We start from the raw sequence: 23,164 nt of genomic DNA on the forward strand, positions 1-23,164 counted from the left end.
GCGTTGTGGGTGGTCTGTTTCAGTTCTATTTGAAAAATGAAACAGCTAGAACAAAGTAGAGCCGCGTTGCAACCAGTCTAAAGAGTTTGAAAAAAGAAAATGTGATTTATTTTCCTGATAGGGACTATTCCTTCCATATAAAAATGTGTATTCGTATGAACAACTGTTTACAAAGCGGGAAGGGGTGGGAGGTCTCAATTTTTCAAAAAAAAAAAAGAGTGTTCACGTGGGAAAGGTTAGTCTCTAATTTAGTCTAAAAACCATGGGCAACCCATTTCCTCTTTTTGATCTATTCCACAAATTAAAATTCACAGATATAATTCGCTTACTCAATTCCCAGTATTTGAAACGCGCTGACGCGAATGTTCCCTAGTTTGTTTCTAATTCGAATTAAAAAGCACTCAAACTTACAATTCTGCTTTCAGACGTTTAAGTTATTGAGTTTGGTCCTAAAATTAAGCTTAAATTGCTGATATTATTGATCACAACGAAAAAGCTTATTTTTTTGAATACAATGAACCTTTGTACGACCGTGATTTTTAAATCAACTTGAAAAAAAAAATAACTTCGCGGCCCTTCTTAACAGAAAAGGTCTTACTTGCCCAGTCACGAAATATTCTAGCAGAGCTGGTTCTGTCAGAATCCTCCTAGAACGGTAGAACATTTCTGCTAGAATGCTGTAAGAATATCCAGTGCTGTAAGAACTCTACTAGAATCCTGCTAGAACGTCGTGACTGGGTGACAGCTCGTTCCAAAGGGGACCATAGAGTTAGGGAGTGTTCTTTTATTACGTAACGCAGTAGGGGAGGGGGGGGGATCGGAGGCCGTGTTACGCTCCATACAAAAAAATTAAAATTTGTATGAAAATTTTGTTACGAGGGGGAGGGGTCCAAAAATCCATTTTTTGCGTTACGTAATAAAAGAACGCTCCCTTATCTACGTGTGCATGTATTGCGTGTACGTACACAAAAAAAAGTGAGGTTAAATTTTGTACCGACCAGCAAATCAAATGGTGTGCTAGTGTGCGTGAGATGGGGCTTAGATAGCTCTATAGAGTTATCTAAGCCCGAGCTCACGCACACTAGCACCCCATTTGTTTTGCTGGCGGGTACAAAATTTAACCTCAATCTTTTTCGTGTACGTACACGCAATACATTCGCACGTAGATAACTCTGTAGTTGATTCATTAAAAAAAAGTTGTCTTGTCAATTTTTGTTTGCATTAAAATGAAAAAAAAAAATGATCCGAAATTGTTTTAAATCGTGTTTTTTACCGTTGTGCATAAAAATTTACATTGGGCTTTAGGACCTTATTGCAAAAATTAAATTTTTGCTGAAATACTTTATTGGGGAAAGTAAGTTACCAAATATCAGACGCGATCCGATTAGGTTAGGTTACATTAGATTAGATTAGATTAGAAATATCAGACTTACGATATTGTGCCAGAAAACTTGTTAAAGAAACTTGATTCCTGAAATTAATGCAAATAACGTGTTCAGTAAATGCACTCTTTACGAGCACGTGCTTGCCACGCAATGCGCATGAGCACCACGCGTTGCACCGCCTTCGCTAGTTTCCATGGCGCGCAAAAGTATCACAAACAACGCGATCTACAGCAAAAGCATTTGATGTGCTGGCCACGCACAAATTCGTACAAGTTTGTTTGCCTGCCAATAGTGTACAAATTGCGATGCAAAATCGTTTCTAAATAGGCACTATTTTGACTATCCGCGATCCGTCCCAAAAATGGACATCTCCATAAAGCCGGTTTTCTCCTTCTCGCTCAACTACAAAGTCTTTGAGAAGCTGGTCACTTGTGGCAAATACGACGGAATCCACTCGTGTCTGACCGTGGTGACCAACGCCGATAAGGTAAGGGAACCTCTCACAGTCAATCCAATCGAAAGGACCAAAAAACTGGTTACCCCTCAGCAGTGCACAGATTGATTGCCCTCGAAGAACCAAAGAAGTGGCGCGCGATGGCCCCGTTGTCCAAATTGGTCACTCATGTTGATCTGTATTTTTTTTCTGGTTCGTAGATTCTCATACACACGCCACACAAGCGGTATGGATTGCAGAACTCGAAGCTGTCGGTGTCGGAAATTAAAAACGATATCGCCATGCTGAACATGAACTTTCCCATTCGGGCCATTATCGCTGGCAAGCTCAAGAAGGACGACGAGCGGGATATTCTCGTCATTGGGAGTTCATCTTACTTTCTTGGTTGGGACATTTAAAAAAAATATCCTTCTGAATTGATTTGAAAACCATTTTTTTTTAATTTCTAGCATATCACGTAGATGAAAATTACAATTTATTTCAGCGAGATTTTCCCGAACACGTAAGATCACTCCTGATTGGAAGTTTTGCCAACTTTGTAGGAAATATGTTGATTGTCGGTGGAAATGGTAGGTTTTAAAATTATCACACCCTTTTTGATGTTTCTTTGTGCTTTATTGATTCTTAATTTGATGTATTTTATTTGTTCTGTGTTCTATTTTATAGATGTGTTTTCAAACTTTTCTTTTGATGCATTTTTTTGTATGCTTTAAATTGCAAAAAAGATAAAATAAAAAAAAGCAGATTTTATAAAATGAGCATTTTTATTATTTCGATGCGACGTCTACATTTTAAGATTGCCAAGAAATTGTTTACTGTTCTCAAATTATTGTTTAAAACAAATATTTCCATTTTTTAAATTGGGATGCTTATTGGTCGATTCCTTAAAACTTGTGAGTACGTTTTATATGACTCAAATGCCATTTGCTCATATAAGTCTTGTCAAAATTAATAAATCGATGCCTCTGTGTTCTCTTGTAATAAGCTTGCTGGTTTTCCTATCTAGTTAGCATAAGAGAGTACATAGTGTCCAGGGCATTCGTGGAAATACAATGTCCCATCCCAGAGGGTCCAGGAGTACCAAACCTTCTTAGCATGGTGCTCCCAACGAATACAACCAAATCTCGGAGCGTATGGTGGTGTGTAGAGGGTGACGAACGGGACTTCCCGGGAAAAAATTCCCGGGAAATTGACCATTTTTGGACCTCTCGATTCCCGGGAAATTCGGTCGAGACTCGCGGGAAATTTAAACTTATAAATATCGACGCAAAATTATATAAACTAATCAGAAAAACATTTGAAAAATTCAAAATTGTTTAGAACATTGAATGTATATTGTTCAATGTTCAAGTTCGAATAAACCAATGTTTCTCTAATCTTCTTATTCAGAAAGTGTATATTTTAACTTGTCAAAAATTCCAATAACTATAATTTAGAGAAGCCTAAAAAAGGTTGACCCACGGGTGGACCCCAAAATTTACCTTAAAAATTATTTAGCAGTTACACCATAGATATGAAATCAAATGTTTTATTTTCAAATATTATGTTTTCTAATTATTTGTAAAAGGGAAAAGCTTTTTCAAGTTAAGTTCAATTTCCATATCTTCTCTTGAACATAGCAATCCAATTTAGTTTCTTGTGAACACTTGGGTTTTCCTGATAACTGTAAATATTTTTTCAATGAATATTTAATGTTGAACTTAAAAATTACAAAAACCAATTTAATTTGTTGTCTTGAGTCGTTGTTTATCATATTGCAAAATTCCCGATAAAATGGGAAATTATATATAAGCTATATCAGTTTTTTTTTTACAAAAATCTAATAACAAGTTTGTGAACCTTTTGAAAAATCACTCAGTGCGAATTAAGATTCGTAAATATTTTAAACTACAATTTTGAGTCTTAAAAAAACTCAAGAAACGATTTTGTTTTTGCAGAATCAGAAAAAAAATCAAAAGTTTTATATAGTTCCTCAAAACAATGAGGCTTCTCAAATTAACGTTTCATAGAATTAGTATGAATTAAAAGTAACTGAATTCATTTAAAAGAAACAAATTTATTACTTTTCATTTTAAATTTTTGACACTGTTGGCGTAGTAAAAAAAATCTCCCGGGTCCCGAGAATTCCCGGGAAATAGCCAAATTCAACTCTCGATTCCCGGGAAATTGGAAATCTCGAGAATCGTCACCCTCTAGTGGTGTGTCCCCACGCTTCTTCCTCCCCTGTCGATTCAAAATTGTGTTGTTGTTCGAACACTCAGTGCTCAAACTCAACCCAATTACGAGTCATCTCTGCGATACGGCTTTACGCAGTAGGCCTGGCCGCTTTAACGCTTGTGTTGTTTCAATGCATTCCGATGCAATGGCGCAAGGGGTTTCCAGCATCAAGGATTACTGACCAGTCTAAATGGAATTACCAGGATTACTGGCAATATGTCATGAATTACTTTGATTTCCCAGAATTACTTAAGATTTCCAGAAACCACGCAGAATTGCTCAAATTTATAAAAATAACTTGGAATTACTGCCTAGCTTCCAGCATATTGAGAATTGGATCGAATGACAGCTGTCAAATGCTCAAAACCACGTGCTTGGCAATAGAGTAATCTACGTGCGCATGTATTGCGTGTACGTACACGATGGATTTCTAGGTTAAAATTTGTACCCGCCAGCAAAAACAAATGGTAAGCTAGTGTGCATGAGATCGGGCTTAGATAACTCTATAGTACGTCCATCCCGGGAATTCCCGGCACAAAATTCCCGGGATTTTTATATGTTGTACGGGGAATTTCCGAAATTAAACAGAAATCATAATTTGGCCTGGAAATTACATTAGTATTACAATTAATAAGTTTAAACTTTTCTAAAATTTACATAAATTGGTACCATTTTATTTGTTGTCATTTTTATTTTTAGACATCTTAAACCAATTTTCAAGCTGTTTTATTCATGTCATATGGAAATAAATAAAAAAATAAATATTTATAAGATACTTATTTAATTTGAATTAGAAATGTGGTGCATATAAAATTCAAAGCACAACAGAGAACAGCAAAAATTTGTTTAACACTGGAACGCCCAACGCATGTCCAACTTACACAGACGCCCAAGCCTCCCAAAAAAAGGATGAACAGTAACTTCAACTCACTGGTTCTCGGGCATTACTCAACCAATCGGGACAATTCTTGTTTCCAGTGATTTGTAAGAATGTCTAGATCCTAAAATTGTGCAGAACTTAATTCGATCAATTCTGTAATTTTTGCGAACAAAAACATCGTTCCACCTTTTTTTAAACGACTGCCGCCGCGGATTTTTTGGCGATTTTTTTTACATGCGAAAAAAAAGTTGGAACGATGTTTTTGATCGCAAAAATTACAGATTTGATCGAATTAAGTTCTGCAAAGTTCTATAATCATCTAAACATCTAAAAAATCACTGGAAAGAAGAGTCATCTTGATTGGTTGAGTTATGCCCGAGAACCAGCGAGTTGAAGTTACCGTTCCAACTTTTTTGGAGCCTTGGGCGTTGGAATGTTAAGCTATCTAAAAACTGCTATCCTTGTTTAGATTGATATTAATAGTATTGAGCTGATTCTATAAATTTAAAGCTTGAAAAACATAACAAATATAAAGAAAACATAGATGTTATGACTTTTCAAAAACTAAAAACTTCCGGAATAAATAAATATTTTCCCGTTTTCCGGGAAACTCAAAACCTAGGAAAATTAGACGTCCTGCTTGGAAATCATCGAACAATTGGGTAAATATCAACATCATTTTGAAAACTGATTTTGGCGTTCGAGTGCATTTAAAATTCAAAGCACAACAAAGAACAAAAAAAACTTCAAGACTATCTAAAAGTGCTATCCCTGTTTAGATTTATTTTAATAGTATTGTGCTAATAGTTTGATTTTAAAAACACTAATATAAAGAAAACATAGATTTCATGACGTTTTCAAAAATTTCCCGGGATAAAAATATATTTTTTCCGTTTTCCGGTAAACTCAAAACCCTGGAAAATTGGACGCCCTACTTGGAAATCATCGAATAATGTGGTAAACATCAACGTCAGTTTGACAACTGATTTTGACGTTTGAGTGTTTTTCATCCGAATACATTGAATTAAAGAGCATCCAAATTGGCGGACATTTCGAATTCGCTCTGTACTTCTTACAACCAAAAAAAGCATCAAGGAAAAACAAAATGCATTCTGCCGATTTACCTTTTAAGAATTACTAGTAGTTACTTGAATTAATGGGAAATACACGAATTACTGAGTAACTATGGAATTACTCGAATTACTACGGAATTACTAGGTAATTCCAGAATTATAGGAATTACTGCAGAATTGCGGAGTAATTCTGGAATTACTGAATTACTTACTCAAAATCCGAATGATCCCGTACTAGCTGTAACTTTGGTTTCATACATGAAAATTAATAGGCAATAAATAGAATTATAAAGGTTTATCGAAATTATCTTTTAAACAGTTATTTTTATTATTTTATTATTTTCTGAAGTATGTTTTCACAAACAAGAATCATGGAATTACCAGGATTACTGGGATTATTAGGAATTACCAGGATTACTCTGGAATTACTCAGTAGATCCGGAATTACAGAATTACTTGCTCAAATTCCAAGTAATTCCGGATTAGTGACCAGTCTGACACGATGCTGGAAACCCCTTGCAATGGCGCACTACAAATGTTAATAAATGACAAGAAGAGTGCTAGGCGTCATCTAACCTAAGGCACTCTCCAGGATCCCTTCGAAAGATTGGCTGCGCTAGGGTCTGATTAGATAGATTCTAGTTAGCATAATAGAGTACAGAGGCATCGGGGCAAGGTGCCATATCTCGAAAAACATATCGCAAAAAAAAACAAAGGGTAGAAATTGGACAAAATTTCTTTTCTTTTTTGAAGAATTTGCATGATTTTGATGTTTTTTAACATGAGCTGTTGACATTTTGTAAAAGTAATTTCCCAATATTTTCGAAAGATGTCTTTGTAAATCAAGGTATTGATGTTTTGTTTTCTAATTTAGTTAAATTGCTTTCTTTAAAAACTCTCCTCATGAAATCATGCGTTTGGCGTGCTATCCTATCCAAAAACAATTCCTGAGAATATCATAATTTCAGCCGTCGTAAAAATTTTCAACCCCGAAGGAACTGAGGTTCTCTGGATGATAACGGCCGGTGGCGTCAACGCTCTTCTCCTAAGCGACATTGATAAGGACGGACAAAATGAGGTGTGAATAACCGTTTTTTTCGCAAATTTGTCTCACAAACCAAAACCATTCTTCAGCTCATCATAGGCACGGACGACGGTTGCATAAAAATCTACAAAAAGGACACACTGCTGCACGAGTTCACCGAGGGCAACGAGATCCAGAACCTGATGCTGATCGGCCCGAACCAGTTTATGTACAGCGTTAAAAATGGAACCATCGGCGTGTTTGAGGAGAATATCCGGCTCTGGCGGATCAAGTCCAAGACGAGGGTCACGGCGTTGGCCATGTATGACATATTAGGCTGTGAAAATAAGCAAGTTATCATCGGCTGGAAGAGCGGAAAGATAGACGTGCGTGATGCCCGAAATGGCGATGTTCTGTTCAAGATGAAGCTGAACGACTTTGTGTGTGGGATCGCGTGCAACGACTACCGCGGGATCGGCGTTCTCGATCTTGTGATTGTTACAGTAGATGGCGAAAGTACGTGACGGAGCTTCTCTATTGCTCACGCGTTAGATATTTTGGATTGTTTCTATTTGTTTCAATTTTTCTTCTTTCAGTTTGTGGATACACCACCCCCAGTGTCAACCTGATGAATTTGCACAATTTAGCTGATGAAGAAATGAGCAGTCTGCTATCACAAAAGCAAAAGCTATTACTCGAATTGAAGCACTACGAAAATAATATAAAATTCAACAAAGAACTCTCGTCGAGTAACGATAGCCAGCTCGTCCAGAGTGTGCCGGACAATGTTGGCGTAATTCCGTCCAACACCAGGCTCCAGATTGGCATCTCAACGAGCTACGATAGTACGGATATGAACATTGACATCACGGTTTCAACGAACAATGCAACCACAATTCGAGCGGTGCTAATTTTTGCCGATCAACTGTTCAAGGAGGAAACGTTGATTGCGCATTTGACGAAGGACGTTTCCCGGATTCTGATTCCGTTGAAGACACTGAAGGATAATGCGCAGGATATCCACATCAAAGCTTTTGTGGGCTACCCGACGAGCGTGCAGTTCCACGTGTTTGAACTTACGCGGCAGTTGCCAAAATTTGCAATGTACACGATTCCGCATAGTTTGACCGGGTCGCCGAAGAGTATTGGTAAGTATGTAAAAAATGTTTGGTGTCAATAGGGGTTATATTTAAAACTAACAATTGTAATTTTGACGATCAAAAATGTGAAAATTGAGCCGAAAAGGTTGGGCAGGCCTGGCTTAAATCGTATCGCCAAAAAACCACCACATCAGGAACTCTCTTCGTAGCATTTTGTCCATTTAATAAAATTTATTGTTGTGTGAAACATAATGCTAACTTGATACCAGTCCAATGCCTCGAACATTCGAAGTTTCGATTATCCGATGGTTTGTGTGGGACTTCGGTTTATCGAATCATGAACTTTTTTCCTTAAACAAACTTGTAGGAAATTTTATGGGCTCACTGAAAAAAATACACTGAAAGAAAAATACATGCTGCTTTTATGATGTTTTGGTTTAAAAGTTAGATTTGAAATTGAGCCCACGATTGTCGATCATTTTTTTTAAAGCATAACATGTTTCAAAAAGACTCACAAAAATGCAGCATGGAGCAACTCTCCTAAAAAATTTCAAAAAATCATTTATCTAAACTGTTTTGCAGTCAAAAGTTCAAACACCTGTTGCGGAATTTGATTCCTCAGACAATTTTACATAAATGTCTCTATATTGCCCATTGTCATGTCGTTGTCGTTAGTCCAATCCTTGTAAAAATACAGCGGTTTAAAAAAAAGTTGATAAAACAGGAGTTTTTTTTCATTTTTTGGTGGCCATTGGTATAAGTGAGACTTCATTTATTTTTTATTTCCCTTAAGTTTGCCTTGGACCGCATTTTAATTAGATTTTTTTCAATGGTGTAAGCTAATTTATTATCCAGGTTACTACCATCCAACAAACCACACTGAAAAATATATCATGTTTTCAGTTATGAGCAAAGCTTATCCAGATTTTTAAACAAAGATGGTTTTACGTATGGTGCACGCCCGAAATGTCAAAATCGCGCAGTGGTACCAACATTAGAAAAAAAGTGTGGTTGTCATGCCATGGCACACTTTTTTGTTAATGTACCGCTGCGTGATTTTTTTTTTTTATAGGAATAGAAGTCGAGAACCAACAATCATGAAGAAAGCAGCGTGTATTTTTCTTTCAATATATTTTTTTTCAGAAAAGGCCGTCAAATTTCCTACAAGATTGTTTTGATACTATGTAACGGAGTAGGGGCTTCGAGATACAGCAATGAATAAATTACGAAATACAACAACTTAAAAAAAATCTCACTTCTCAAATGTTATTTTGCCTAATAGGTCAAAACAACATCCATTATAGCAACTTGTTCATGGGAATTAAATTTATAATATGAATAATATAATACATTGCAAAATTTGTAAACTTGGTAGATTGGTGTGGGACTTTGATAATATTTCTTTTTTTTGTGTGATTTCGCCTTAATTCACGGATTCTGGACACAACGTCGTCAAATTTGATAAAAAGGTATTGTCATACAACACATACTCTATAAAATGTAAAAGAAAATCTTTATTATACATAAAATTAATTTGCAATTAGGATCCACTACACGCAAACATTTTTTGCTTCGTTTTTTTACGGAAATTGTAATTGTGTAATTGAAATAGCTATTTTCGCATTTTTTTTTTGCTTTTTAAGAAACTATTGAATCAATCAGATCAGTTTAGGTAATGCAACCAACTCTTTCGGAGCAAAAATCCGTATACTTTACCGACATGCCACCATGGTATAACAAAAAATTACAAGTAATTATTTAGATAAATTTGGAATTGAGCAGTTCTCTACGGAATCGGTATTTTTTCTTTAATTTTAATTTTTGTATTTTTTAATCCGGCTGAAACTTTTTTGGTGCCTTCGGTATGCCCAAAGAAGTCATTTTGCATCATTAGTTTGTCCATATAATTTCCCATAAAAATTTGGCAGCTGTCCTGTCCATACAAAAATGATATGTGAAAATTCAAAAATCTGTATCTTTTGAAGGATTTTTTTTTATCGATTTGGTGTCTTCGGCAAAGTAGTAGGTATGGATATAGACTACACTGAAAAAAAAAATGATACGATGTGATTTTTTTGGTGATTTTTACTTTCACTTTTTAACACTAAAACTTGATTTGCAAAAAAACACTATTTTTATTTTTTTTATATGTTTTAGAACTAAGGGTTGTATTGACAATGTCCGAAAAAGCAAAATATAGAGAATTTTCTCAGCTTTTCAAAAAAAAAAAATTTTCAAAGGTGGGCAAACATGGGCACTATTTTTAAAAAATCAATAATTGCGACTATTTTGAAAAAAAGTAACATAAAAATGGCTACAGTATGTAAAAAAAGTATTTACACCCCTTGGGCACTATGCACATTTTGTGATGAAACATGTAAAAAAATTAAAGTTTGACAGGAACCTAGTACTACGTTTTGTTCAAAAACTCATGCCAAACATTTTGCTACAAAAGCTCATGAAAAGATGATTTCTATAAAAGTTATATAACAAATACTATTACGAAAATAAAAAGGCGCAAAAAAGTATGTACACCTTTCAAAAATTAACATAAATAATGTTATTTGTTGACAAATCACCATAAATCTAGTCTCCCAACTCCAAATAGGCATCCTTGACTGATTAAAAAAAGAATTTGGATTGAATATAAAGTTTACTAACTACTTAGTATAAAAGTTTATATAACTCTGGAAATTCTATATAAAACTTATCTAAACTTAATTTTACAAACTTTTAATTCAACTAAATGTCAATATATTACCATATAATTGCTAAATAAACATTTTGGAGTGGGTATAACACCGTTTTGGGGTATTTGTATCGATAGAATAGATTTTCGTTGGAATTTCGTACCAACCCGGAATTACGTCGTAGGAAAATCCGCCGGCATCGAACCGGTCCACGATTCACAAGTTAACCTATGTGGAATCGGAAAGGGCATAAAATTTCCGATCTTTTGATACCCAAACATCTACGTTTTCTTTAAAACCTACGTTTTTAAATACCTAGGCAAAAAGTAAGTTTGATCCACGAGAACAAAAATTACGAAATTCCATACATTTTTGGCAGGTTGCTCAAACGAAACCATAACAACGTTTTTGCTTAGGTATTTAAAAACGTAGGTTTTAAAGAAAACCTAGATGTCTGGGTATCAAAAGATCGGAAATTTTATGCCCTTTCCGATTCACATAGGTTAACTTGTGAATCGTGGACCGGTTTTCCTACGACGTAATGGTTGGTACGAAATTCCAACGAAAAATCTATTCTATCGATACAAATACCCCAAAACGGTGTTTTACCCAAAAATGTTTATTTAGCAATTATATGGTAATATATTGACATTTAGTTGAATTAAAAGTTTGCAAAATTAAGTTTAGATAAGTTTTATATAGAATTTCCAGAGTTATATAAACTTTTATACTAAGTAGTTAGTAAACTTTATATTCAATCCAAATTCTTTTTTTAATCAGTCAAGGATGCCTATTTGGAGTTGGGAGACTGGATTTATGGTGATTTGTCAACAAATAACATTATTTATGTTAATTTTTCGAAAGGTGTACAAACTTTTTTGCACCTTTTTTATTTTCGTAATAGTATTTGTTATATAACTTTTTATAGAAATCATCTTTTCATGAGTTTTTTGTAGCAAAATGTTTGGCATGAGTTTCTGAACAAAACGTAGTACTAGGTTCCTGTCAAACTTTAATTTTTTTACATGTTTCATCACAAAATGTGCATAGTGCCCAAGGGGTGTAAATACTTTTTTTACATACTGTATAACTTGAAAACGGACAATTTATCAAAATTTTACTGTAGTACTTTTTTATTGCAAATTCAATTTTTCATCGAAAAATGAAATTGAAAAATTTTTGCGACCAATATTTCGATTTTTTGAAAAAAATCAGTATTGATTCAAAAAATCATAACTCGGTCAAAGAATTTTTGCCCATTCTGGAAATTTCTGAAAAGTTGGCATTTGATGTCCTCTAAAACCAGGCTTCACTGAACACCAAGATCGGGTGCGCCGTGGTGCGGTTTTCGTGTCACTCTAGAACCCAAACCGAACTGTTTATTGTCACACCATAGCAACTGTACCGAAAGCACCTTGGTACACCACCGGTGCACCCAACTGTATACCAAGATGCAACTCAACAGAATGGTTGATCCAAGTAAACCGGAGGCGACATTGGTTTGATTGAGGTTTGTTAGCCATCATTCACATCTTCGGGGTGGCCTGGCGGTTGTGATCTCCGTCTTTTAATCACGAGGTTCCTGGTTCAATCCTGACATAAATATTTTTGAGGGTTTTTTCAATTTTTATTATCAAAATTAGTGATTACATACATTAAAAAAATACTTCTTCGAACCTGCGACGCTCTAGTCAAAGGGTTAAAAAATTGAATGGATTTTTGTAGTGGAATAAAGAAAACGTTCTGTATTATATAGGCAGAAAATGCCTATTTCAGGATTATATGCACTAGAAGTTAGAGTTTATATTTCATGAAACTACGAAATTCTATTCCTAAAGAATTATTCTGAATAAATAAAACATTCAATAAAATAAAATAATAACTGTCGAGATTCGATCCAAGAACCTTTAAAATACTAATGCAGTGCCTTTGACAACCACACCATTAAGAAGTGTTGATTTCAGCTGGCTTGCTAGGCATCAAGAGTTCTAAACTTCTCCCGTGTGGTAGGCGCAGAAACCAAGTCAGTTTTGTGTACCCGATCCACACCGCCGTCACACCAAACTTTGGTTTCGGTGCACCGATCAAGCTACCGAGCTGTGTCGGGTTTTTTTCGTGACGAGAAATGGTGCGCATAGAAAAACCGGTATCATAGCAAACCGTTGTCGCACCCGTCAAAAGGAAAGTCTGTCTAAAACACATAAAAAAATAGTGTTTTTTTTTGCAAATCAAGTTTTAGTAACAAAAAGTGAAATTAAAAATCACCAAAAAAATTTTTACCGTGTATCATTTTTTTCAGTATAGTCCATATCCATACCTACTACTTTGCCGAAGACACCAAATCGATCAAAAAAATCCTTCAAAAGATACAGAAAAAAATCGAATGACCAAAATCTCAGAGAATTGCTCAATTAGGGAATTACTAATTAGAATTATTTTTGTTAAACGTTTAAAAGTTTACGAAGTATCAAGTTCGCTTTTACGAATAATATTGTTGCCAGTGTTTTCACGAAAACATTTCTAGAGTTTTATTGGAAAGGTCCTATAAATACAAGCACAACACAAGGTTTTCACAAGCTTTAGAAAGCCTTTTGATCTTTTTTTTTGATAAATATTTTTTGTAAGGACTTTGAAAAGAACAATTATTGACAATCAAGTTAGAACTGAGGAAACCCGGAAAATTAAGCAAGTTATCAAGATTTGCCTTCTATCGGATGGGGAAGTAAAACTCTGGTCCATTTGCGTAAAAGAGGTTTTGGGTAACTCAACTCTAGGGTGACAATAAAAAAAATCAACATCAGGGATACCCGCTGACTCGAGTCCTTAGGCAAAAATAAGTAACTGTGCCAATTTTGAGCCAAATTGGTTAAGGTTTGAGGATCGCTTTTTATCGTTGAAATTTATATGGAGAAAATTGCAAAAATGTATGCAGAAAAAAAATCGATTCAGTACTGTTCTGCCAGGTGGCGCGGATCTCGCCCAAAACTGTCCAAGTGTGATATCCCAAGTAACATTTTTAAACCAACTAGCCACCACCAAGTTTTATTAAGGGTTTATTGTAGCATCTTGATTGCCTAATAGTTTTATTTGAGCATTCACCGCAACCAACAAGCAAGAGCTAATTAACAGGTTCTAACAGGGTTTTATGCCTCGGACATAAAACCGGGTGGAAATAAAAGCCGACTTGCTTTCAATAAGGTTTTATGAAAGTTTTAACAGAGGCTTTAAAACCAGATGGCAATGCCATGCCAAACGGTTTTATCGCATGCTTTGTTAAAACCTAGGGTGTTGTAGCTGTCAAGTGCCATTAGGCATGTAAAAAGCTCACTTAAAACCATAAGCTCCTTAAAGAGCATTTATCGCGGCCAAATAGCAGTGCATAAATATGGCGCTAGACGCGTGCTCTGATTGAATATGATTGACCGCCATCTTGATTGAAAAAATAGAAAACTGAAAAAAATGATTAAAATTTGATGAAAACACACACTTATGCTGAATTTCTGGTATGATTTATATAGCGATAGATGTTTAAAAATATTTTGAACATTTTTTTCAAAGAATTGCAATAAAATATTTTTTAACATTAAACACTATGATTACAAAATATTGATTTTTGATGAAGCGAGTTGAATTTTTTGGCTCTATCTCCCCAACATTTATCAATAAAATTTCAACCGCAGCTGAATTTGAGCCATCAATTGTGAGAAATAAGCTTTCAAATTATTTGGATTACCTCTAATAATTATTATTTATCATCGCCATTTTTGACAACCATCTCCATAATTTCATTTGGCAAGACGAAGACTTATTTTTTGCCAAAATAAAACCTATTTGGCATAAGACGTTTAAAGACGTATGAAATGTCATTTTTCCATAACTCCTGACTAGGTTTTAAAAAAGGTTTTATCAAGGCTTTGAGGATGTTGTTAGGATTCAGTTGTAAAGCCTTGAGCTCCTATGTAGGTTTTATAAATAGGCCGTAACAACCTTTTGCGGAGGTCCTTTTGGGTTTTAAGTGGGGTTTATCAAGGTTCTGGGGAGTTTGTTACGACTAAGGGGTTTTAATGTTGGTTTTGGCTGATAGGTTTTATAGCGGTTGTGACAGCTTTGATAAAGCCTAATATGTTACTTGGGGCTTAACCCCAGGAAGGTGCTGTGTCCTATCCCTCACCTAGACCAGACCAAAATCCATGATAAAACTGTCAGACCAAATCTGTCAGATCAAGACTGTCAGACCAAAGAGCAAAAAGTAAACAATCTTGGGCTTCGACGTAGGTGCACACAAATCAAGATAAGAAAATCTGAAAAAGAATTTTATTTTTTCAATTCAATGACTGGTTTTGGACTGCAAAATTGAATGTACGTCAGAAAATGATTAAACCATGCGGCGGCCTGTACACCGACAATTAAATAAGCAGTTAAAAGCCTTATTCTTCCACTTTAATTTTTGATCGCATTTTCGGTTTACACCTGAACAATCTTGAAATTATTTATACGCATTTGTGATTCCTCTCTTTCCATCATTCCCTTGCTTAAACCTTTACCGATTTGGCTCAAAATTGGCACAGTTACTTATTATTGCCTAAAGAATCGAGCCAGAGGGTATCTCTTCAGATTTTGCATTTTTTTCAATTTTTCTTGCCACCCTACTCACCACACATAACCTTCGGATGCCTAGAAAAGAGCAGAAACTTGCAACAGAGACCACAAAAGACGCGGGGGTCGTTATAGTGGATTGCTTCGCTTTTTGACAATTTCCGTAAAAAAGTCGAAGCTAAAAATGTTCGCGTGTAGTGGATCCATAATGACAGTTTATGCTAGAAGACTTATATACACAGCAAAAAAATGTGTAAATTTGTAAGGTGTAATTTTAGAAGGTTGAATATTACCCCTTTTATGATGTAATTTTACCTCAATTTAGTCTAAAAAAAGATACATTACACCAGAATAGTGGTAAAATTTCTGACATAAAAGATGTACCCCTTCCCAGATATAATATTACCATGATTTTTTTTTTCTGTGTATGGCTATACTTTTAAACAAAATATAACTAGATTGTCTTGAAAAAATCTTAGTTTTGTAAAAAGTTGAATGAACTAAATTTTCCACACCTGCTATAATACAACGTGGTACAGCGGCACGATGATTAGTGATCATGTCGCTGTCCGCAAACAATTAGCACGTCCGTGTGGAACGGTTTCATCAAATCAAAACCCCCATCAGACGACGCCACCTGTCCCAATTTTGCACTTAAGTCACGTTCACTTTGAGACAATAACGCCGTGCTTGTTCCGTTTCCTTTCCGGGGGACGATCGATCAGCTTACATCAACAATCTGGCCGAGAAAGACCACGACGCCGGCGATAGTTACGTCGGGTTTAGGATCACGGAGCGACTCAAGCGGATTTGTATATGGATTAATCAGGTTAGTTTGCGGGGTTCATTTGTATGCATGGTGGAGTTTAAGTGCATTTTACTTGAACGCGCGGGGGTGATGATCTCTTTATTTTCGTGCCACAGAATTTCCTTCTGCCGTCGGACATCGAGTACATGACATCATCGGACGCTGACGCAACGGAGTTGAAGCTGAACTTAATCAGTCTGCGAACCAGCAAGACCGTGTGCCTACACTTTAACAATGACGGCAAAACCCGTTTCCACACCGAGGACATTGAGCTGGCCGGTGACCTCATTCAGTCGCTGGTGCAGTTTTTGAATATTGAAAATATGAACGTAAGTATTGGACAGTGTAGGAATACTCGGAAAGGGAAGAATCATGGCTTGAACAGGGTGACGATTTAAAGAATTGTGTCCACTTTTGTGTACTTTGTCATACTGGTCATGTCTGTAGCATAATCATCTGCACCCGTTTTGTGTTGCCAAATTCAATTATTTAATGGAAATTATTTTTTTATGACGAATATTTTTCTAATTTGGTAGGGTTCCATAAATGATTTCATGATTATTTCGCAACCAAAAAACGCCAGTTTAATGGGCAAATTAAACATGAACCCTAGCGTTTCCATATAAATTTGAAACATAATAGCAGAATTTTGTTAGTTTATTATTATCTACAAAAATAGTCAGACAGCTTGCCAAAACTACACTCATCATCGCTGTATCTCCTCAAAGTCCAAGTCTAAAATTCAGAATTATATTTTTTAACGTAATCGACACCATGTTCCAATAGGGTGTAATATGGTTGTATGGAAAAAAATAAGTTGTCCAAATTTAGTAAGCACAGCACTTTTTTCAGTTCCTTTTGTGGTCCTAAACAACTCCCATAAGTTTGGGACCGATTAGTTTAGTCCTCACTTTGCGCAAAGCGATTCAATTTTCCATATAAATTTGTATGGAGGAAACCATTTTTTTTTATTTTGATATTTATCAAATCCACGTTTCATGCTATATCAAAACCGGACTCGTATTCGTATGCTCTGGAATGTGCTCTTAAACTTTGCCCAAGAGAGTATTGCTCCTGAAAGAAGATATATTTCGTCTAAACCCTGATTTTCGAACAAAAAACACGTTATAGACGAGTTTTGAACACGCTGTATCTTTTTTTAGGGGCAAGCTAGCACCATACTCTCTTCGGGAAAGTTGTAGATGACATTCTAGAGCATCCGGTTTTCATATAGCATGAAACGTGGATTTGGTTTTCTCCATACAATGAATAAGTACAATGAATCGCTTTGCGCAAAGTTAGGACTAAACTAATCGGTCTCACACTTTGTTTAGGACCCCAAAAGGAACTGAAAAAGTGCTTTGCTGGAAAATCGATTTTGATATTACACCCTAATGTTCCAAGTTGTTGTATGGTGTTATATGCAAGTCAATACACAAGGATTCTCCTTATTTTATTTTATTTCTCTCCCCCGCCCAGTCTGTAGCATATTTCCCCCTGGTTTACGACGAGATCAGAGAGTTGTTTGGCAAACTGCAAGGCCTGCAAGAAACGGAGAAGCAGATTAACTCGGAAATCATCGACAACATCAACCAAGTCAAGAGTCATCTCATCAGAGCCGAGGATGCCCGCTACTATAATGAGTATGTTTGTGTTTGTCATTGGGAGGGCGCGCAAAAAAAAGCAACCTTCTTAGCTCCATAAAATATGGGTGATCGTTAAATGTTGAACCAAAACCAAGCTCAACATTCCGCGATCAACTCCAGTTGAATCAGGCTCTAACGATCGTTTGTTCCGTTTGCTTTTATGACTTTTTTGGTGGTGTGCAAAAATTAAGGGATGACGTTATCAAATACCACAACGAAATGATGAACACTAACGAAGACCTGTTGAAGAACTACAAGATTCGGTTGGTCAACGCGGGCCAGGTCCAACTGGCACTGAAACGTGTCCACAGCATACTGTACAGCGCATCCAAGCTGAGAGGTCAGTATATAGTATTGTTGACTAACGCTTGATGAGAGTGTTTAAGTGGTTTTAGCACATGAGCTCAGACGATACGTTGCGTTGTGGTCGCGAGGAAGACGCTTTATTGGCATATGTTGTTGAATTATTCACGAGTCACAGTGAGGAAACAATGTTTGCCATTGTTAAATTTTAAGTCTTATTCAGGAGGGAACTAAACTTGCCGGTTTTGCGGTGTTACCGTTAGGAATAGAACGAAATTCTTCGACCTTCAGGGGTCTTTTTAACTAGGGACCCTAAAAATTTAAGGTCTCTTTTTTGAGCACATTTTTTTCTTAATTCGATTACTGAAATTTATCCAAGGACTTCGGGTAATAATTTGTGCCGGTTCTTTTCCATGGTTCAAAAGGAAGACATTTTCGTCAATTTGACCTCGATGTCTAAAATAGTAGGTATCATTTCAGAGCACTTAAAAGCTAGAAATTTTGAAATTGATGCACTAATTTTGTATAATTGTATCTGTCGAAACCAATCAAAATATCCAAATATTGTACAGTAGCAAGCCTAAAACAGTCCCGGTAAAACCCACAATGAAGTGTTTGAATATATTTTGGCCACAAAAAAGTATATCCCTTCCTTACTGAGGAAAGGCTTTAAAATCACTCGAAAAATGAACTTATTTGTTAGACCTCCTATACTGCCGCTCTAATCTAGTCCGTCCCATATGTATCCCATAGCAAGCCTAGAAAAACGCAAGTCAAATTTGTCCCACCCATAAAACTACGTGTTAGAATTTCACGAAAAATTGATTTTCTTCGTTTTTCTGGAATTTTATTTGGTTTTCTGATAGTTCACATAATTTCGAACCAAACTGCATCATTACCTCAAACTTGACGAAATTACATATGGGACGGACTTGATTCGAGCGGCAGTATAGACCCACCATAATTTATACATAATGACTCTGAATCAAATTCTGAAAAAGTTTCTGTGGAGATGTTGGTAAAAAAATATGCAATTTATTTTCTCAACTTTGGTTAAACGATTTTGTTCGGAATTGTTCCCTTCGTTCCAGGTTCGAGTCCCAAAGCTTTGTATAGGAAATTGTAAAGTTTAAGTTAGTTGTTCAATTATTATGCAACCGATCCATTTTTATGGATGAAAACCAGGGTTAACTTTCAGATAACCGATATTGAGAAAATGTCAAGGCGAACGTCATTAAGATGTTTCATTATAAAATCCATGATTAAACCATTGTTTTAAATTCACAAGATAAAATTTTGATAAAAAAAATCATAAGAAAAAGATTTTTCATGCAAATTTAAGTTTGAATTGCATTTGAAACCCATTTTAAAGCAAGATTTAATCCCTCATTTAATAGGAAATATGATCTATGTACTGAAAATGTCAATAAATTTGAATTGCAATAATTAAATAACAATTTTTTTTATTCGAAATGGCATTGCATTGACTTTGTGATTTTTATAAATTTTATCCACTTATTTATTTTAAATGTTTTACTGGACTTGAAATGCAAACGTATGATAAATAGTAACAGACGTTTTTTAAGTAGAAACCTTTCAAAAGTTTTACAAAACCTTTTTTTGATTTCAGATTAAAAATTGCCGTGCCTTTGATGAAGTGGAAGTTACATATAACTATTAATTGTTTAAAAGCAACGATATTAAAGTATTATTACAACAACTGCTAATAATGTTTCAGAGATGGCGAAAAAGATTCCACTTGGTGCAGGTGGGATTTGAACCCACAACTGATCAACGGTACTGATCCGCGTTACCAATTATGCTACTGCGACCGGTGACAAATTTGTTGTCTATTGGTGTACAGCACAATCGAATGTCGCGTATTGGATTTCAAAGCTTTCCCATGCCAATTGTTTCTCTTTCTATCCTTCTCTTCCACACTACCGTCGTTGCTATTGTATCTCAAATTCTCGCTGAGAAGAGTCTATTTATAGAACTAACTTTGTATTCTACCCCTTCGACAGGAGGACATATAGCTTCTCAGCCGGTGGTTAGAATGTGTTAGCAATCGCCGGCTCTCCCGGTGGCCGATTTGTTAGGGTTACCCTAAATTTTCTTTTCTTAATTGTACCGTTTTTATTTGGCTGTGATTTATTTTACCGTTGATCAGTTGTGGGTTCAAATCCCACCTGCACCAAGTGGAATCTTTTTCGCCATCTCTGAAACATTATTAGCAGTTGTTGTAATAATACTTTAATATCGTTGCTTTTAAACAATTAATATACATTGGCGCTTACACAGCCAAATAAAAACGGTATAACTATTAATTATTTTTTTAAATTAAGAAATAGTTCAACCTTTTTCACCATAAAAAAATCCAATAGTAGAGAAATTTCTCTAATTTTTCTTGAGCTTGAACCAAAAGTTGCGGCGGTGTTATAAATTCTGCAACATTCTCTATATTTAAATAATCTTTTCACACTCTTCGCAAATGCTGTTCCTTGGAACACTATGAGCAACGTTAGGTTTTTGAAAAATGCAACAATCATTAAGGGGTTCAAAACTGGTAAAAACAAAAACGCACCGATTTTACGGGTTAAATCCCATTTAAACTTCAATGTCAAAGCGCCAGATTATGTTGCAACCGATCAAGCACATATTTGGGATTCGGGCTCAGTACACGTAGGGGATCGTGCCCAGAAATACCCGCAAATCATAATAAATTAGCCTTTAAATATTGTGGACTTCTCTTGCCACAGGAAAACTATTAGTGTTAAAGGTATCATTTGACGGTCGACCATTGTTCAGCTATGTATGTTTTCAAAAGACATTAAAAATCTTGAGTTAGAATTCATCACCTTCATGGAACCATTTTACATATAGTGATTTTTCATTTTAATTTACTAGGAATTTCTGGATTTGGTATCCTGATCATCATTGGCAGTCATTACTCCAAAAGTGAATGACTTTTTATTTTTTTAAAAAAAGGTCAGTTGAAGGAATATTTGTAATTTTTTTAAACCTTCCAGAAATATGTTTTGAATAATTTCAATACTTTCCTTACATTTGGAAATATCTCTCCTCATCTCTGTTACTCCTCAATTTTTTTATTTAAATAATTCATCTTGTTTTTTTCAGTAACGAAATTCTCAAGTTTCTGTACGCTTGATTTTGGATTTGAAACGGCTTTGATTAGCGCATTTATTCATGCTTGCGACTACCTTAACAGCTATGGCGAGATTTGCACGAAAATCTTCTTTTTTCAACTTTTGGCAATTTCATATTACTGTCTCGCTCAGAAATTTCTTAATGGTACTAAACAAAACTGGGCCAACGGTAAACCTTTCAAGTTGAATTTCGCAAATATTTCACTTAGGCTATCGAATTACTAAAAATAATTTTGTCGTTGTATTATCGTATCGTAGTGTTGTATGGGATCGTTGAATTCAATCATGACCCCTAAAAAGTTCTTAAGTAATTTTCATGATTTGTGACTAACCTAAACAAAATTACAAAAATGAAGTCTCCGTAAACACATATCACCCAAAAATCTCAAAAACTATTGAAACAATCAGATCAGTTTAGGTCTTGCTAACTTTGCAAAACATTTTTACAGGACCCAATGCAAAAATTGGGACTCTAACTGGAGTAACTCTCTACAAAATCGGCCAATTTCGACCATTTTTTTTTTGTAATTTTTTATTTGGCTCAAACTTTGTGGGGGCCTACCCTATGACTAAGGCTACCAACTGTACGGATTTTTTCCTTACCGTACGGATTTTCGACCCTCTCCGCGGATTTTAAACAGACCGGAATTTTTGTACGGAATTTTTCACATAATACGGATTTGTACGGAATTTTAAATCATTGCTTTTTTGATTGGGTTAAAGCTTTTGCTAATTAGACATTTTTATTTAACTGTCAGTTTGATTTTAAAGAGATAACTTGCTTAATTTTCCGGGTTTTCCTCAGTTCAAACTTGATTGTCAATAATTGATCTTTTCAAATTCCTTACAAAACATATTTATCAAATAAAAGATCAAAAGGCTTTCTAAAGCTTGTGAAAACCTTGTGTTGTGCTTGTATTTATAGGACCTTTCCAATAAAACTCTAAATTTCACGAATGTTTCATGTTCTAACATTGGAAATCGGACCATTAGTTACTGAGATATCGACATTAGAAAATGGTGGGTTGTTTGAGTGAGACTTGGAAAACCTCAATTTTCCTGTTTCTTTTTCTTTAAGCCGCTGTATCTCAGCAACTAGAGGATAATGTCTCTTAGACAATTTCATAGCAAATTTTCTGAAGTTTTCAAAAAAATATTTTTGGAAATGGTCACTCATGGACACTTTTTTTTTAAATCGAAAAACTGCAAATATTTCGCAAAAATCAAACTTTTGGTGGCTATATCTTGAAAACGAAGTTCTTTATCAAAAAATTCTGTAAAGTTCTTTTCGATTGCAAATTTAATTTTACATTTAAAAAATAATTTGTTTTTGCATGAAATTTCGAATCCAAAAATCACTATTTTTTCAAAAATTTATAACTCAATCGCCGAAATGAATTTCTACCAATAAATCGCTCACATTCCTCGCGTAGGTACTCGCACAATCGTCGCACCACATAAGCACGGGTCGAACCTTGAACTAACCTCTATTAATTCAATCTCGTGTTGCTTGTTTCATTCTCACCTGGGCCGTACCGTGCTGTGCACAGTTGGAACGTTTGCCTCCACTATCATTGGCAAGTTCAAAGATGCGCTCAAAACGAACAACATCGAGGCGGTGCTGAAAATCATCGAGCTGGGAGAAATGTAAGTCTGGGAAGTGTGAGTTAAAGGGCTTTAGTTTTTGAAGTTAAGTTTTAACCTTTAATTGAGTTTTCTGTTCTGTTGATTCATGTTTTTTAAATAGGAAGTTTCGGTTTGTAGGTGAATAGAATTCAAATATAAAATAACAATTGTTTTTATTGTTCTTGGAAAGAAATT

The 23,164-nt window shown here is 35.3% G+C and overlaps 1 protein-coding gene across 1 annotated transcript; it reads left to right on the forward strand.

Moving 5' to 3' along the window:
* The first annotated feature begins 1,606 nt into the window (after positions 1-1,606).
* Positions 1,607-23,133, forward strand: LOC6032455 (Bardet-Biedl syndrome 2 protein). Its single transcript, XM_038257204.1, has 11 exons — positions 1,607-1,872; positions 2,040-2,223; positions 2,289-2,408; positions 6,978-7,087; positions 7,144-7,549; positions 7,630-8,181; positions 16,145-16,248; positions 16,344-16,556; positions 17,707-17,870; positions 18,065-18,213; positions 22,894-23,133. Exons 1-11 carry the CDS (start codon positions 1,747-1,749, stop codon positions 22,992-22,994), a joined length of 2,229 nt encoding a protein of 742 aa, XP_038113132.1. The 5' UTR covers positions 1,607-1,746; the 3' UTR covers positions 22,995-23,133.
* The last annotated feature ends 31 nt before the right edge of the window (positions 23,134-23,164 follow it).

Source organism: Culex quinquefasciatus, chromosome 2 (assembly GCF_015732765.1).
Source record: "Culex quinquefasciatus strain JHB chromosome 2, VPISU_Cqui_1.0_pri_paternal, whole genome shotgun sequence".
In the NCBI taxonomy this organism is placed as follows: Eukaryota; Metazoa; Arthropoda; class Insecta; order Diptera; family Culicidae; genus Culex; species Culex quinquefasciatus.